Below are 19,042 nucleotides of genomic sequence, written 5' to 3'. Positions count from 1 at the left end.
AGATGCTTGATGAAGCAGTCACCCAATCTGCGTTGGGTCTCACTGATGTAGAGGAGACTGCACCAGGAGCACCGGATGCAATAAATGACACCTACCGATTCACCTAGAAGGACTGTCTAGGGCCCTGAATAGTGGTGAGGGGAGAGGTGTAGGGACAGATATCTTTATTAGTCACATGTACATCGAAACATACAGTGAAATGCACCTTTTGCGTAGAGTGCTCTGGGGGAAGCCCGCAAGTGTTGTCACGCTTCCGACACCAACATAGCATGCCCACAACCTTCTAACCTGTACGTCTTTGGAATGTGGGAGGAAACCAGAGGAAACCCGTGCAGACGGGGAAAACTTACCAACTCCTTACAGACTGTGGCCAAAATTGAACCCGGGTCACTGGCGCTGTAATAGTGTTACGCTAACTGCTACACTACCGTGCATGCTAGAAAATGGCACTGAGCTAAAAAGATCAGCCATGACCTCAAGGAATGATGGAACGAGTGCAAAGGACCAAATGCTTCTCATGTTCTTTGAGATTACCTTGATAATTTTAGAGAAGAGCAGGAAGGCTGAGTGAAGGCTAAAGCTAGACATACATATAAAAAAAAAACTCTAGTTGGAGCAATATATATGCACTTTGGTTGTAACCATATGTAGAAACTAGACAAGCATGTGGGCACGTTGGTTTTGATGGTAGCTTTTAATTTGCATATACATTTAGATAAACAGATTAGCTTATGTCCAAAACAGAGAACTTCTGGAGTTTGTTCAGAATAATTTCTGCAAATGTACATCTTAGAACTAACAAAGGGGCAGTCATAATGAGCAAAGAGCCAGATTTAGTTAAAAGCCTGAAAGTACATAAATGTTATATCTAACAGTGATAGCATGATCACGTTCAATGTATTTTTCAAAAGTGAGAAATGTTAAATTGACACTTTTTGCATTTGGGTAAATTTTCATCTCAGTGCTATTTTCCTGTCTGAGTTGTGGTATACCTTAGTTCCCTTAATAGTCAAAAATTTACTCACCCAGTCAGATGCATTGATTATTGATGACAAAAGCTCATGACTTCAATCATAATTTTGTTCCTTGTGAATTGGACATCTTAAAGCTATAAACTTCTCTGCCCCCTCTCTGAGCCAGGGTGTGGTTGCTCATCCTTCCTACAGCCTCCATACTCATCTGCACAGGGAGCAAGAATTCCAGATCTGTTGGACAAGCTCAAGGGCTGAGGCTCCTCCAGCACTACCTCTTGGATCCCCCTACCTGCATCATTCACAGTCACACCCTCTTGTCCCTGACCACAGACCAAATTTGAAGTAGTTAATCTAATGGGTATGACTGCCTCCTGAAAAACAGCGTCCAGGTAACTCTCCCCCTCCCTGATGCATCAGCATTTGAAGCTCAGATTCCAGGTCATCAACTTTGAGCCCGAGTTCCTCGAGCAGATGTGGTCACCAGGAACCACATTCTCCTACGATCCAAGGAATAAAGACCTAGCCTAGCCTATTCCTTGCTGCAGATGTGGTCACCAGGAACCAGTCTCCTATGATCCAAGGAATAAAGACCTAGCCTGGCCAACCTCTCCCTATAAGTCAGGCCTTCTAGTCCTGGCAACATCCTCTTAAATCTTCTCTGCACTCTTTCCAGTTTAACCACATCTTTTCTATAATAGGATAACCAAAACTGTACACAGTATTCCAACTGCAGCCTCACCAATGACTTATACAACTGCAACAAAATGTTCTAACTCCTATACTCAATGCCCTGACTGATGAAGGCCACCATGCTAAACACCTTTATCACCACCCTGTCTACCAGTGAGACCGCTTTCAATAAACTATGCACTTGTACTCCCAGGTCCTTTTGTTCCATTACACTCCCTAGTGCCCTACCATTCAAAGTATAAATCTTGCACTGGTTTGACTTCCCAAAATGCATCACCTCACACTTATCTGTATTGAAATCCATTTGCCACTCTTTGGCCCACTTCCCTAACTGATCATGATCCCCTTGTAATCTACAATAACCTCCTTTAGTATCAACAATACTTGTGTCAGTTGAACAAATCACATCTAAGAAACTACTTTTTAAAATTCTACTGCCAGACACATTTTATTTATGGAATGTTGGATGGCTAATATTTATTGTCCTTGAGAAAGTGATAATGAGTTGGCTTTTTGAACTGTTGTTTACCTAGTAAAGTTATTTCCACAATGCTTTTGTAGGAAGTTCCAGAATTTGGAACCAGCAACATATTCCCAAGTCAGAATGTGGTGGATTTGGAACGTGCAGGTGATGGTGTTCCCAGGCATCCGTTATCCCTAACCTTTTTTGTGAGGGAGATCACAGATTTAGAAGGAGCTTTCACAGAAGTCTACATGAGCAACTGCTGTCCACTTTGTAGACAGTACACACTGCAGTCACAGTATGCTGTGGTGGACAGTGTGAACATCTGTTGGAAGGGACTGCTTTGGCCTATACAGTGGATGTGATGATGAGTTTTTTTTCAATAAATTCTGTAAGGACCTGCTCTTGTACCTACTGCAGCAGTGTGATTGGTAACTGCTGAGTGTTCAATTATATTTTCAAGTCCTCAGAAAATGTGGCAGTTCTATGCCATAAGCAACAAGAGCTGGACAATTTTCAAGCATGAGTGATAATAATGGCATCACAAGAGTACCAGACAATGACCATCTCTAGCAGGAAAGTCTAACCACCTTTCCTTTACATTACTATTGCCAGGTAACTCACCATCAACATCCTGGGAATCACCGCTGGGCAGAAATTTAACAGAATCAGCCACATAAATAATATGGTTACAAGAACAGATCAGATACTGGGCATCCAGTCATGAGTGTTTTGGATGCTAACTCTACAAAGTCTTTTTACCACCTGCAAGATAGATTAGGAGCCTCACCACTTACCTGGACAAGTACAGCTCAACACCAGAGGACAAAGCAGCCCCCTGATTGGCAACATATCCACTACCTTAAATATTCATTTCTCTCACTACCAGCACACCACTACAGCAGGATGTACCACATGCTTAGTCACCTTAACTATACCAATAGTAACTTTAAAACCTGCAGCCTCCACCAACAAGCAGCACAAAGACAGAAGGTGCAAAGGAACATCACTACCTGCAGGTTACCCTCCAAGTTACACACTGTCCTGACTTGGTAATATATTGGTATTCCTTTATTGTCACTGGGTCTAATTACTCGAAGTCCCTGCCCAGCAACCTTATAAGAGCGCAACAGTTCAACACCACCTTCACAACAGCAATTCGGGAACAGCAATAAACATCCATTTCTCTTGTACGAATAAAACAAAATGTTGTCGGTCCAAGACTGTACTCCTGTGGTCTTTGTCTTTTTTCATATTTCATATGAAGTAAATACAATTGGCTGAAAACTGGCTTACATGATGGTAGGAACCTCAGGAAGTAGCCAAGATGGATCAGCCACTCAGCACTTCTGGCTGATTTCGATTGAAACTGCTTTAGCCCAGTATTTGATACTCATATGCGAGTTTCCACCACTGTTAAGAATTCAGAAATTGCAGGAACCTCCTCCTCCTGTTAGTCATTTGGTTGCCCATGACCATTCAAAACATTTTGACAGGATCGCAGAGTTCGAAACTGATGCTTTTACTATTGAGTCACTTAATTGCCTACTGCATGTTGTTTTTGTACATTGCACTGCATTACATAGCCAACCTTAATACTTATATAATTCTTATTCATGTGATCATTGAAAATAAAACAAACCTGACAAAGTAAATAAGTGTATGTGACATCTAATTAAAATAGGATTGTTACTCATATCTCAACATCTGGAAGAAAAAAGTGATTGGAACCAAGTTGCAGGAAGGATTAGTTAATAGTACCCAAAACATTACCTGCAAGGGGAAAAGAGAAACACTGTTCTAGAACCCAATGAGTGGAAAGTCATGTCATTTGTATATTTATACTTTTATATGGAGAAACTGTCAATGAATTACAAGGCCAACTACTTATCTGATTACAGGCCGTCCCCAGGATATGAATGCTTGAATTATGGACACCCCCTACATATAACCAAGCTCCCATAATATTATTAAATTCAGAAGTCTGACGAACATACATATGTTCGTTCTTGCGAATGGCAGAAACAGATTCCTCTCTCTCTCCATTTATAGGTATGGTTACCATAGTAAATGATTGTGTATTTTCCGACTTTATGGACAAAATTAACATCCATAAAAAAGAAACCCATTCGCTACCCAGGGGGTGCCTGTGTATGTTTGACACACTTGTGGAGTCAGAGTTCAATCAGTAGTCATTAGTTTCCAAAACCAAAACTTTGTGAATCTTGGGTGATTAGTGCTGGAAATGGAGTTCACAGCAAATCCCGGAATTAAATAGCATCCATCAATTCACATTTACTGGTAGTTAGAAACAATCAGCATGGAAACTCTAGAGATTTTTTAATTGCATAATCTAGGCAACTCAGAAATATGCTGCCATATTGACATCAGCAAACTCAGAAGGTACAGATCATTATACCTGAGACGCCTCTTAATCTGGTTTTGAGCACAAATTTGCATACACAAGGAACTGACAGCAGTTCCCACTCCTATCCGAATGATTTAAGATCAAATTTAAAAATTTATTTCTGTGACAGCCATAGTTCACTGAAAACACTCAAGCTTCTTTGTCAAAGAGATGCATTCAAACATTGCTCCAAGATTTGATTTAAAAAAAACTAGTTGAGGGAAAAAGGGCCTTGCAATTCAGGGCCATGTCTGACCACCGATATGGACATAAAAGATCACATGACACTATTCAAAAGGTTTCTCTTAGGATCCTGGTTTGCTATAAGCAACAACATAAAAGTGGATTCATTAAATTCATTTTACTACTGATTAAGGAACCTTGCAATAATGTTAGTTGATCACTGTATTAACTCACAACCATGGGCAACACAAATATGATTCAAAAGCAAGATAACACTGATGTGATGGAACTTTCAAATATCAGTGCTGGAGATTTCCAGCATTTGAGATTTTTGAAAACATTGAATATACCATTTAAATGCAAGTTCTTTTTTGTTGATAAGGTTATGTATAATATTATTCTGCAGAAAAAGCTACAAAATTATGCAACATTCAACTGTGCCACCGTCTTCAAAAAATTAATGGATAAATTCTGCTACTGAAAAGCAAATTTCCTCTAGGCATCTAAGAGAAAATGAAATAATTGCTAGCATATGAAAGCAGTGATGTACAGTTCAGCATAAATTTACAAATGCAGTCATCATCATTATTAGGACACTGATAATCGTAGAACTTAACCAAAGTAGTACTACCTAAGACAATTAACCCAAACTTTGTTTAAAAACATGCTATATCAATAAAGCCTCAAACATCGTACAAACCATTTTAGTACAGGCACACCCACGAGACTTAAACCATTACACTGTCATATCAATCAACAAATCAGTTTCCGCAGTTATTCATTTATCTTTCAATTCTGTCTTATGTTATAATTGAAGAATAATTTCTTCTTCCCAAAAGATTAAGGCTTGCTTATCAAATATTCAGCCATCATTACTTCCCACTATTCATACCATTTGAATCCCCATACTCACCCTGTTGAAAACTGGTAGCATCATGTACAGCTTTTCTTCCTGTTCCTTCTGTGTCATATGCCGAGGTGAATGACAGAGCTCCATGAAAAGACGACGCAAATGCATTAGACCAAGTGCATTATCCTGCGGACTACACTCTTCCTGCCGTGGACGGCCCATGATTCTCTTCACCATGTTCATTTTTCCTACTTTCCTGAAATCACGACTAATCCTGTTGAATAAGAGTTCTAATATTAATGCAACTGAGATCAGATTCATTTTAAATATAGCACTATTTACACAATAAGCACAACTTGTCCATAGAAAATGATTCACATTAGGTACTCCCAGCAACAACTTTACATTAACAATTTTCCAAGCAGATTCTTCCCTAAAAGGATTTCAAGACAATTCTGAATTTAAAATAAAATCAGTGCAGCTGTTCAGATTTTTTCATCTTGGTGCAAGAATGATACAGCATTCTATGGAGGTCAAATAATCACTTCAAGAATAATAGGCACATCAGGATCACTGAGATTTGAGTATTGACATTTAAAAGGCATAGGTGGAAGTGACGTCCACAAAAGTATTCTGTTTCAAGGTTTATCGGACATCCTCAGTAAGCTTGTGATATTTAATTGAAGTTGGTCGCATACTTTGAACTCTAGAAATCTATTTTAAATAAAGGGACTTGCCCTCATCCCTCAAACACATTTTCCTACCTAACTCCATCATCCTCTCTCCGCACCCCCATCTTGCCCCAAAACGCTAACACACAGAACTCAGCCACACACTTCCATGCATCAAGAACTACAAACATCCTTTAGATGTGAATTTGGCTTGTGTAAGCATATTTTCTAAGCTTCATTAATCTCAATTGGGGAAGCTTTTCAACATTTGGAACTAAATTGGAATTAACAGCAACTTCTTGAACACATCATGACATGTTAGATCTTAGAACTGAAAGGATGACTTAAGAACACAAAATAAAATCATGCCCAGTGTTTTTAAAAAGCTATCACACAGAGTTAGGCATTATTTTTATAGCTGGCAGACAATTTGGATAATCCTTTCTTCTCTTAGATAATACAAGGACATAAATTTGGAATGAATTTGCATACTCTCAGCCCAGTCCTTGTTGGCATGAGGAAACTGACCATTTAACTGATGCTATTTGGATAACTGTCATGGAAAAAACCATGAACACACAAGTGCAACAGGTAAATCAACTAGAGTAGGGGCAGACTATTTCAACAGTTGAGAAGCATTATCCTGTCAGGCCATGATTAACCAAAAAAGTGGTTCCTAAAATAGGAAGTTTGCCTAACATAATAGTTTTACACTCCACACTTGTAGAGAAATGTATATCTCCTTGTTTACAAGAGAAGAAAAATGATAAGATACCATCAAACATTTGCTCTAACCATGAAACAAATCTAGATGAGCAATAAAAATTAAAACATCAATTACCTCCCAGATATTGATATATATTTTCTATTAATACAAATGCTATTGTGACAATTGTTAGGAAGTCCAAAAACTCACGTCCCCAGGCATCTAATGAAAGGATTGGACAGTAATGTCATAAGGAAAATTTTCAAACAATGAAGCCCTCTAGACAAGTTCAATGATTTTTTGTAAATTCGATGTTTATGTAGCAACAAACCATTTTTAGATAGGATTTCAGAATAAGATACCTATTGAATGCATTATCAAAAGAAAATTTGACTCTTCACTTTCTTAATTGGAACCCTTTGCTTGCTGACTTCCAATTCACAATTTTTGTACCTATCTTCTGACCGGTACATTTCAAACTCATTTTTATGATGTTATGGTGACAATGGAGGTAAAGTTATGTGATGAAATATGATTCTTATAAATAGATAGGCATTTGTATTGAATACATTGGTCCTACTGCAATAATATCATTGTTAAAACATTGTTTCACTACAATAAACTGAGTGTTCACTTCAGGTATGCGTTTCCCACACTTCGACAAAAGTTAATCCTGGTAGGTGAAGTATACTATTCATCAGATAGAAAGCTAGTCATATTTTATTTAAACACTGCAAAAGATTTCCATACAACACAAAATGCAGAATTCATTACACCATTTTAATGCAAAAACTCCAGACTAAGATAGAAATAAACATAATGAATACTGGAAATCTAAAATAAAAATACAAATTTCTGAAAAGGAAACATTAACATTTTGATATAGCTTTCAATCTGATTTGTGATGCTGTCAAAGGATTCCCCCATGATTTGCATCAGCAACTGAAAGCAAAAGATTAGCGCCTTACCTTTGTCTTTTTTTGTTAATTTTTATTTTGAACTTAAAGTCACGTTTGTTTTTGCTTTCTTATCTTTGCTTTTCAGATTAAATGGAAAGTTGAGTTTTTACTGTAGTAAAATTCATCTGATTTCACACTCTGAATTTTGCTTTATATTAAATAGAAGTGTACAATTATAGGTTCCACTATCATGTCCTGATACTGTAATCATTACAAAGTGTTTTTACATTAGTGACTAAATGAGAGTTTCCAGAAACTACAGTGCAGCTTAGCTTTAATTGAAGAAATAGTGGTATTCAAGGGGTAAATGTAACCAGTCACAACAACTGTAATGCAGATGCTGTAACAAGTTGAATAAAAACCCTGATTGAGTACGCAGAGCTTGAAAATGGCTGGTGGGTATTTTTTTTTGATCAGTTAATGACTGGACAGTGAAATGAAACACCTTAAATTTAGAACTTTTTAAACAAAAAAAAAATCAGGAACCTTCCCCTAAAGAGTAAATGAATAGTAAGTAATGACCAAAAATGGTTATTCGAACAGTTAAGCTATAATAGGCACAGCACCCTGAACACTAATGGCTCCAATGTTTACGATATTTAAATGAAGCATAATAAAAAAATGATATAATTTTATGAAAAAGAAAAATTCAGAAGAATTAGATTCAAAAGAATTCATTGGGTAGATCATTTTAAATTTGAATTGAATGTACATTTGCAATGAAAATAGCAAAACGAATTATAAAATGAAGTTTTCTGGCTGAGCAAACATTAAAGCAAATAGAAGAGGACAGTATATAACATAATACTAAATACAAATCTCTACTAAGACCACTGGATACAATGATAGTCATGGCACTAAGAAAAAGTTAAGTAAGCATCTACAAGTGCCAGGTGAAGGAAGAATATGGAAAATGAAAATAAGCTGTAGTTTATAAAATGAAGGAATTAAGAAAGGTGGATACAAAGTGCCACAGTATTAAGCAGGATCCTGCTCAAAAGAATTATCAACTTAGAAATAGCATTACTAATGACAATGATAACTACTAGTCCATGAAGCAACGAAAGAAAAAGGTACAAATTTACTGCTAAATCAAAAGCGATCACCATAATGGCTCATTGCAACATTTGCACAGGATTTTAAAAAAATGCTGATGCAGCATGACATTGTTTCCCATAATATTCCTTACAAAATTTAATAATGTAGAAATTAATTGTGGAAAAAAATTCCAGGGATCATACATGCTTAGCAGTACAACTTGCTCTTATTTGGCATTCAATTAAATTTGTAACTGGAAGTATGCATTCTGTGGCAAACTTAATAAATAATTGAGCATGAAAGCAAAAATGCAAAGGGAAACCTCCTTTATGAACAATAGGTTATGAAGATCCTGGCAATGCCAGAGTGAATCAAGTCTGGCATTGCAGCATTATCCAATAATTTAGTCTGATGCTACAAAAGCAAATGATTACTGGAGCGCAAGCTCAAGGAACAGCCCCTCATCATCTGACGAGGGAACATTACAATCCTCAGGACTTAATATTGAGATTGACAATTTCAGAGAAACCATTTTTCTTTCACAGATGAGACCATACCTGTTTTTCAATTGAGCTGCTTCAATTTATTTCTGTACCATTTTGTTCCAAATGCCAGTTTTTAAGATAATTGTTATCTTGACAATTTTGGTCTGCACTCTGTCTAAGATTCATAGTCACAGAGTTTAACTTACCAAAGTGCAATATTTCACACCTGTCTGAGTTAAATTCCATTTGCCATTCTCTGGCCCACTTCCCAAGTTAGTCTCGATCCCCTTGTAAACTTAGATAACCCTTTTCACTCTATACTACACAATCAACTTTGGTGTTGTTCGTAAACTTATTGACCATGTTAACAACACTGTCATCCAAATTGTTAATATGGATGACAGACAACAGTGGACCCAACATTGATCCCTGCAGCACACCACTGGTCACAGGCCTCCAATCTGAAAAACAATCCTACACTACCACCCTTAGTCTCCTTCCACCAAGCCAATTTTGAAAGCAATTGGCTAGCTCACCCTGGATTCCATGTGATTTAACCTTCCAAATCAACCTACTATATGGGATCTTGTCAAAAGCCTTGCTAAAGTCCATGCAGACCACATCTACTACCCTGGCCTTGTCAATCCTCTTGGTCACCTCTTCAAAAACAAAACAAATCAAATTTATGAGACATGATTTCCAATGCACTAAGCTATGCTGACCTTTCAGTCCATTCCTTTCCAAATGCTGGTAGATCCTGTCCCTCAAAATCCCCCTCAGCAACTTTCTCACCACTGATGTTAAGCTCACTGGCCTGTAGTTTCTTGGCTTCTCCTTGCAGCCTTTCTTGAATAAAAGCACATTACTCACCCTCCAGTCATTTGGTACCTCACCTGTGGCTAAAGAGGGTACAAATATCTCTGCCAGGGCCCCTGTAATTTCTTCCCCAGCCTCGCACAATGTCCTGGGATTCATTTGGTCAGGTCCCAGCAATCTGTCCACCTTAATATGCTTTAAGACCACCAGCACCTCTTTTCTAATATGGATATGTTTCAAGACATCACTATTGATATCCCTTAGCTTGCATGACCTTCTTCACAGTAAACACAGATGAGAAATATTCATTTAAGACCTTACCCATTCCTTGTGGCTCCACACACAACCATGTTGATCCTGAAAAGACCTATTCTCTCCCTAGTTACCCTTTTGCTCTTAATATACTTGTGGAATCTATTAGGATTCTCCTTTGCCTAATCTGTCAGAGCTATCTCATGTCCTCTTTCTGCCCTTCTGACTTCTCTCTAAAGTGAACTCCTAAATCTCTGATAGTCAAGGGATTTGCTTGATCCTAGCTGCCTATATGTGTCAAATACCTTCTTTTCTTCCTGACCAGAGCCTCAACATGCTTCATCAACCAGCATTCCCTAAGGCTGCCAGTCTTGCCCTTCACTCTAACATGAACATGCCTGAACTCTCCACATCTCTTTTAAAAGCCTCCCAATTGCCAGCCATCCCTTTACCTGGAAACATATTCTGCCAGTCTCTGTCTAATGCCTTCAAAATTTGCATGTTCTCTCCATTTTCCCCTCTTTGCAATTCGAAACATGCTTGTCACTTCTCCAGTTCCAATAAAGGGTCCTTGACCCAAAATCTTAACTTTGTTTCTCTCCCCACTGATGTGCCTGAGCATTTTCAGCATTCAACTTTTTTTTGAATTATAGACAACTTTGATTAACTTAATATTTATTTTCACCAAAACAACAGAACCTTCAGAACCTTAAAGTAGCATTTTGTTTTAAAGTTGCTTGCTATATTAATTTTAACAAGTGTTTAGCTTGATAAGTTTTTCAGCAGATAGACTGAATTCTCCAATGCTACTCAGCATTCCAAAATTGTACAAGAAACTCTTACAATTTCGTTGGGCCGCCCACATTCACCACTGACCTGTGTGGTAAAGAGCTTTTGAAAATGCACTGTCCTGACCCTGAGCACTAATGGTCTGCATGCCACAACAGCTATGCATGATGTGATACAGTCATATCAGAATTAAAAAAAATGAAAAGCAGCTATTAAAAAAAAATTAAAATGATACACATAAAAGTGTTTAAATACAGGTCATCCCCAGGTTATAGCAGGGTTCTGTTCCTGTGAACTGTTCACAACCCGAACAGTTCACAAGTCAGAAGTGCGACCGCAAACCGAGTTCCCAGGTAGGAAAAGATGCCTGCAGTCCCACAGCAGCTGGCAAATCCATACCCCCCAGGTCTCCTAAATGCTTGCTTGTATGTCCTGACTGTACATAAATTGGGCATTCATAAGCTGAGGAGGACCTGTATTGACCACCTACTAAGTGCCTCACAGCTGTTCTTCATCTGGGTGGAGCTGCTGCTTCTGCATGAAGTCTAATCTGCCAATTGGTTCAGGGGGCAAATTCACTCAGCCTAGCAGCCAGAGAACATCAGCATTCACACCAAGGTTCTGGACTTCAGAAGGAGCCCTGTTTTCAGTCAGGGAAATTGCCAGCAAATTCCAGGCATCTGCTTTCAGACAAGATTTTCACTCTTTGGGGCACACATGCAGGAAAATGGCAGCAACTCAGCATAGACCTGCTGGCATGTCCCAGCAAGTTCTTGGTGTGCTTTAGTTGACAAGAACCTGGTTCAATTTTATCTTCATAAAATTAATCAACATTAACAAACTATAATTAAAAAGCTGGCAGTTCATTCAGGCAGCATCTGTGGAGGTAAAGGGATAGTTGATGTTTGGAGTCAAGACCCTGCATCAGGATTGAGAGTGTAAAAGAGAAATAGCAAGTATAAAGAGGTGAGGGGGAAGGATGAGGCAGGAGCTGGCAATAGGTGGATCCAGATGAGGAGAGGTCGATGGGCAGATGGAGCCAGGTGGGAGAGTGTCAGAGGCTGGAAGGTGATCAGTGAAGACGAAGGGCTGCAGATTGTGCAATCTGATAAAAAAGGAAAGTGATAAGTGGAACCAGATAAGGGACGGATCTTTGACAGGAGGAAACAGTAGGGAGAAGAAAGGTTGATAGGGGACAGAATGGGTTAAGTGTGTGGATGTTAAGCAGACACAACCAGATGGGAGGAGAACAGATTGGAAAGAAGGGTTGTACGAAAAGACCTCAGTTGATCAGGAAGAGAGAGAAAGGAACAGAGGGGATGCGGATTACCAGAAATTGGAAAATTCAATGTTCATTGGGTTGTATACTACTCAGGTGGAATACAAGCTGCTGTTCCTCTAGTTTGCTTTTGGCCTCACCCTGGCTGTGGAGGAGGCAGAGGACAGACAGGTCGGTGTGGGAATGGGGAGGGGAGTTGAAATGGCTAGCAAACGGGAGCTCAAGATGGCCATTGAGTACAGAGCGCAGATGCTCAGCAAAGTGGTTGCCAAGTCTGCAGTTGGTCTCATCTATATAGAGGCCACATTGAGAGCACCGAATGCAATAGACAAGGTTGGGGGTGGCGCACGTGAATTCCTCCTCACCTGTAAGGACTGTTCAAGTCCCTGGTCAGTGGTGAGGGAGGAGGTACAAGGATAGGTGTTGCACCTCCTACTGTTGCAGGCGAAAGTGCCTGGGGATGGGGAGGGATGGTTGAAGAGGGATGCACAAACCAGGGAGTCACAGAGAGACCGGTTCCTGCAGAAAACAGAAGTGGGTGTGGAGGGGAAGATGTGACGTGGTGGTTCACGTTGCAGCTGGTGGAAATGACAAAGAGTGATGTGCTGGATGCGGACACCGGTATGGTGAAAGGCAAGGACCATGGGAACTCTACCTCATTTAGAACACTTGCATGCCACTTCAACTCCCCTTCCCATTCCCACACCGACTTGCCTGTCCTCAGCCTCCTCCACTGCCAGAGTGAGGGCAAACACAAACTAAACAAATAACACCTCATATTCTGCCAGGGTAGTCTACAACCCAACGACATGAACATTGAATTCTCCAAATTGTGGTAACTCACACCACCTCTGTTCCTTCCTCTCTCTTCCTGATTCACCCAGTTCCTCTCGCACATTCCCTTCTATACTCGCTTCTTTCCAACCCTCCTGCCCCCCCACCTCCTGTTCCCCAGTTTTCCCCTCCCCCCCACCTTATTCCATCTGCCTATCACTCACACTCAGCCCACTCAGTCCCTTATCCCCTCCTCTTCATCCATTGTTCCCTTCTGCCCAGCATCCTTCATTCCACTCATTACCTGCTTATATTCCCCTGAAGCTTTTCTGCTTTCTCCTCACAACCAACACTGAAGAGCAGCTTTCCATCATCAGCAAAATAATTACATTACAGTTGGTTCCCTCAACCAAATAAGACAAACATAAATTGCTCAAATTGCAAGAAATTTCAGTAACATCAGACCACAAACAAATAATATAGTAAGCTAGTCCCTACTCATTGGATGCTGTACACACGGACTGCTTTATGTATAGTTTGGTTTATCTTTGGATAATTAAACTTCTTTATGGTTCATGACCCATGGCCTAAAATATACAAACCTTAAAACCACGAAGAAATTTAGTAATTAATAAATTGTGCTATTATTTTCCAATGTTTGATCAACTTTGATTTTTATAAATGACTTGGATAAGGAAGTGGAGGGATGGGTTAGTAAGTTTGCAGATGACATGAAGGCTGAAGGTGTGGATAGTGTAGAAGGTTGTCGTAGGTTACAGCAGGATATAGATAGGATGCAGAGTTGAGCGGAGAATTGGCAGATGGAGTTCAATCTGGAAAAGTGCGAAGTGATACACTTTGGAAGGATTAACTTGAAGGCGGAGTACATGGTTAATGGCAGGATTCCTAGCAGTACGGAGGAACAAATGGATCTTAAGGTCCAAGTCCATAGATCCCTCAAAGTTGCCATGCAAGTTGATAGGGTGGTTAAGAAGTCATATGGTGTGCTGGCCTTCATTAGTCAGGTGATTGAGTTCAAGAGCCACGAGGTAATGTTGCAGCTGTATAAAACTTTGGTTACACCACACAGAGTACTATGTTCAGTTCTGGTTGCCTCATTATAGGAAACATGTGGAAGCTTTAGAGAGGGTGCAGAGGAGATTTACCAGGATGCTGCCTGGATTAGAGAACATGTCTTGAGGAAAGGTTGAGCGAGCTAGGGCTTTTCTACTGAAGCAATGCAAGATGAGAGGTGACTTGATAGAGGTGTATAAGATTATGAGGGGCATAGAGTGGATAGCCAGCACCTTTTCCCCAGGGCGCCAATGGCCAATACCAGAGGACATCAGTTTAAGGTCAGAGGAGGAAAGTTTTGGGGAAATGTCAGAGGTAGGTTTTTTTCTCCACACAAAGAGTGGTGGGTGCCTGGAACACACTGCTGGGGGTGGTGGTAGAGGCTGAAACAATAGGGAAATTTAAAAGACTCTTAGAAAGGCACATGGATGTAAGAAAAATGAAGGGTTATGGGCTGTGTAGGAGGGAAGGGTTAAATTGATCATGGAGTAGGTATTTATACAGGTCAGCAGAACATCATGGGTCTGAGGGCCATACTGTGCTGCACTGTCCTACATTACCTTGGAACTCCTGCACTTTATGGATTGATTCTTTAAAAATATTGAATGCAAATCTTGGTTAGGCCGATTGCAGAGTTTTAATGAAGTGTTAGTATTTTAAATAAGTTCAAGTGAGCTCATATGGTATTCAGTATTTTTCAGGGTTTCACAAACAGTACTGAACTTCTTGTCAGGAGCTCACTACCATCTTCAAGGGAAATTAGAGATGGGCAACAAATGCTGGCCTTGTCAGTGATGCCAAATCCCAAAAATGAATTTAAAAAATGGCTTGAAGCATTACCTATGGCCTTTGGTTTGACATCTTCTGCAGTTCTTTCTTTTTTTTTAAAAAAAGTATGTCAAATCACTGCAGGTTTAAAAACACAATTCAACTAGTGGTATAGTTGACATAGAGATAAAGAGGTGCAAGAGTAGGCCATTTGGTCCCTCATGCCTGCTCCACCATTCTTTAAGATCGCAGCTGATCTTTAAACTCAATCCACTTTCTTGTACAACCTCCATATTTCCTTCATTCATTTAATAACCACAAATCTATTAATTTCAGTCTTGAATGTATTCAACAACAAAGCCATCACAGCCCTGTCGGGCAAAGAATTCCTGACTCAATAGACATTGAGCAAAGAAATTTCTTGTCATCTCAACCCTCAATGCCTGATGCCTTATTTTGAGACTGTGACCCTGGTTCTAGACATCCCAGTCAGGGAAATATCAACCCTGCATCTTGTCAAGCCCCAAAAGAATTTTGTATATTTCTTGGAAAATTGGTGTAGGTAGTCCATAAAGAAAAACAGTGAGCTTTGTTCCAGGTTTGAAATTTTGTTCTTGGAGTAAATGATCATCATTCCCTATTCCTTATTTTCAGGAAATTGTTAATTCATTAAGTAAATTTTACTCTGTCACCCCAGAATCCATTTTGACCCTGTCAACAATTATTAAGAGGTTGGTCAATGCTTTGTTTCTTCTAAACAAGATAGGAGCCCATGGTATTAAAGGAAAGGTACTAGCATGGATAGAAGATTGGCTGACTGGCAGAGGGCACAGAGAAGGAATAAAGGGGGCCTTTTCTGTTTGGCTGCCAGTGACTAGTGGTGTTCCACAGGGGCTGCTACTCTTCATGTTATACGTTAATGATCTGGATGATGGAATTGAGGGCTCTGTGGCCAAGTTTGCGGATGATACAAAGATAGGTGGAGGGACAGGTAGTGTTGAGGAAGCAGGGAGTCTACAGACAGACAGGTTAGAAGAATGGGAAAAGAAGTTGCAGATGGAATACAGTGTAGGGAAGTGTATCTCATGCACTTTGGTAGAAGGAATAAAGGCATAGACTATTTTCTACACTGGCTGCGAATTCAGAAATCGGAGGTGCAAAGGGACTTGGGAGTCCTAGTGCAGGATTCCCTGAAGGTTAACTTGCAGGTTGAGTCGATAGTAAGGAAGGCAAATGCAATGTTAGCATTCATTTCAAGAGGACTAGAATATACATGCAAGGATGTAATGCTGAGGCTTTACAAGGCATTGGTCAGACCACATTTGGAGTATTGTGGGCAGTTCTGGGCCCCGTATCGAAGGATGTGCTGGCATTGGAGACGGCCCAGAGGAGGTTTACAAGAATGATCCTGGGAATGAGAAGGTTAACGCATGAGGAGCATTTGATGACTCTGGGCCTATACTCGCTGGAATTTAAAAGGATGCAGTGGGGGGGGGGGGGGGGGGGGGGGGGGGCGGGGCGGGGTGAATCTCATAATCTCATTGAAACCTACCAAATATTGAAGGGCCTAGATAGAGTGGACGTGAAGAGGATGTTTCTAGTGGTGGGAGTCTAGGACCAGAGGGCACAGTCTTAGAGTAGAAGGACATCCCTTTAGAACAGAGATGAGGAGGAATTTCTTTAGCCAGAAGGTGGTGAATCTGTGAAATTTATTGCCACAAACAGCTGTGGAGGCCAAGTCATTGGGTATATTTAAAGTGGAATTTGATAGGTTCTTGGTTAGTGAGGGTGTCAAAGGCTATGGGGAGAAGGCAGGAGAATGGGATTGAGAGGGAAAAATAAATCAGCCATGATCAAATGGCGGAGAGGACTCGATGGGCTGAATAGCCTATTTCTGCTCCTATGCCTTACAGTCTTCAGCCTCATGCAGGATATTTCACTTTCAATACTATCACAAATGGCAGTGCATCATTGAAGTATATTTTATCAACATTTAAAAATAAAAAATAACAAGTGCACAATGCCTTTCATACAAACCCTGCATGGTATTACTTTACAATTACATTATGAACATTCTTTTCCTTTGTATTTGTCTTGTACATAATTCTGAATTGGTATTTGTAATAAGCAGTGTACAGAGTCAGCAAATTAGAATTTAAAAAAACAAAGTTAAATTTTCATTAAAATAGTTCAAACATTCCCAAAATAAATGCTGTCTGTGAAAACAAAGTAAAAAAAAATTGCAAATGTTGGATATCTCAAATAGGAAAAAAAAGCTGGGAATCCTTAGCAGGTCAGGGCACATCTTGGGGAAGAGAAACAGAACTAACATTTCAGGTCAGAGGGTGAAGGGTCTTTGACCTGTCACCACTTGGCTTCACAGATTCTACAGAAAATTTGCAGATTATAATCATCTGACAATAAACAGCATTGACACTAACTGTTACTATATATTTTTGCGCTGCTGTTTGAGGGAAGTTGCCTTCTGATTTTCTTCAAATGGTTTCAGTGACCATCTCAATGATCACCATACACATTCAGAATCTAGGTTTAAGGTTTCAGCCATAAACTGGGGCCTTGAATGGTGCAACAAAAAAAATCCTAAGTCTTACACTGCAATCAGCCTGGAGAATACACTAAATCTAAGTATTGAGACTGAACGGCAATTTGCAACATTCTGAATAGACAGCAGAGCTCAATCAACTAGAGCATGCCGACTATACAGGAGAATGTACAGTATGTTCATAAAGGTGGCTAGAATTTAGTTCACTCACCTACATGTTATATATGCAGAGTGGATTGGCTTAATTTTGCAACTTATTCAGCCTCTAGTGCCAGAAATAGCAATTTCTTATCAATTTGTAGCTATCTTTATCTAAATTTTTGCTTTAAAGACATTTCACAATTCTAAACTTTTTTCCCCCAGCTTGTTATTTCAGAAAGGAATTGTTGCAAGTTTGCTACTACTAACAATTGGCATTCAAGCTGTCTAGCATCATTATGATATGCGATTAAGTCAACTGGGTTGGTTACACTGGAGCTTTAGAAGAATCAGAGGGGATATAACTAACTTACAAAATACCAAAAGGGCCAGACAGACTAATTATGGGGAGAATATTTATCCTCGCTGAGTTCTAGAATTACTTCTGGAGACTCTCAGGTTACAGAGCAAGAGATTTAGGACTGAGATGAAGAGAAGTTCTCACTTAAAAGAGTGGTGAACTTTGGAATTTGATATCACAGAAGGATATAGATGCCAGGACACCAAATATTTTTGAGGAGGAGAAAGGTAAATTTCTGGATGCAAAAGGCATCAAAGGATATAGGGAGAGCGTAGGACTATGCTATTGAGAAAAATGACCACCACTAATTGTACTGAATGGCAAAGCAGGCTCAAGGACCAAATGGCCTATTTGTGCTGTTATTCTCTTTGTTTCTATTATATTCTAATAAATTAATCTGCTTCACTACCATCAGAACTGAGGAAGGAAGAGAAATCTAAGTAAACTTCCCATTCCAAATCCTATCAAAATCACCCAGTCCGACCACAATCTATAACCATACATAACAGAAGGCTGCTGCGGCTGTGGTGACTATTTGAAAGAGTTATCCAAATTCCCTCCTTCCCGTTTCCCCTATAGCTTTGGAAATTTCATTACATTCTGTTATCTGTTATTGGCAGAGTAAACCAATTTCAATTTCATACTAACTACCACAATCACAGATTGCCAAGTCAGGTACAATATACTCAAAGATAAAGCTCCCTATACTCGGCTCCCAGAATTTCTCTCATCTCCAACCTCAAATATCCCAAGAGAAATAAGCATAGAAAAAGGCCAGTCAGCCCAACATGTCAACATCTTT

At 39.7% G+C, this 19,042-nt stretch overlaps 1 protein-coding gene across 3 annotated transcripts in view; it reads right to left on the bottom strand.

The window, feature by feature from the left end:
- wdfy3 (WD repeat and FYVE domain containing 3) overlaps positions 1-19,042 on the bottom strand; it is a 253,917-nt gene that overhangs the window by 201,000 nt on the left and 33,875 nt on the right. For all 3 annotated transcript variants that reach the window (XM_052010252.1, XM_052010254.1, XM_052010253.1), the window contains one exon: positions 5,631-5,841. In XM_052010252.1, coding sequence (XP_051866212.1) covers positions 5,631-5,810 — 180 coding nt within the window. In that variant the 5' untranslated portion in view covers positions 5,811-5,841. The remainder of the gene's footprint in view (positions 1-5,630; positions 5,842-19,042) is intronic.

This window comes from Pristis pectinata, chromosome 2, assembly GCF_009764475.1.
Source record: "Pristis pectinata isolate sPriPec2 chromosome 2, sPriPec2.1.pri, whole genome shotgun sequence".
Lineage (NCBI taxonomy): Eukaryota > Metazoa > Chordata > Chondrichthyes > Rhinopristiformes > Pristidae > Pristis > Pristis pectinata.
The sequence above is the reverse complement of the archived record's forward strand: the minus strand, read 5'-3'. Positions and strand labels throughout refer to the sequence as shown.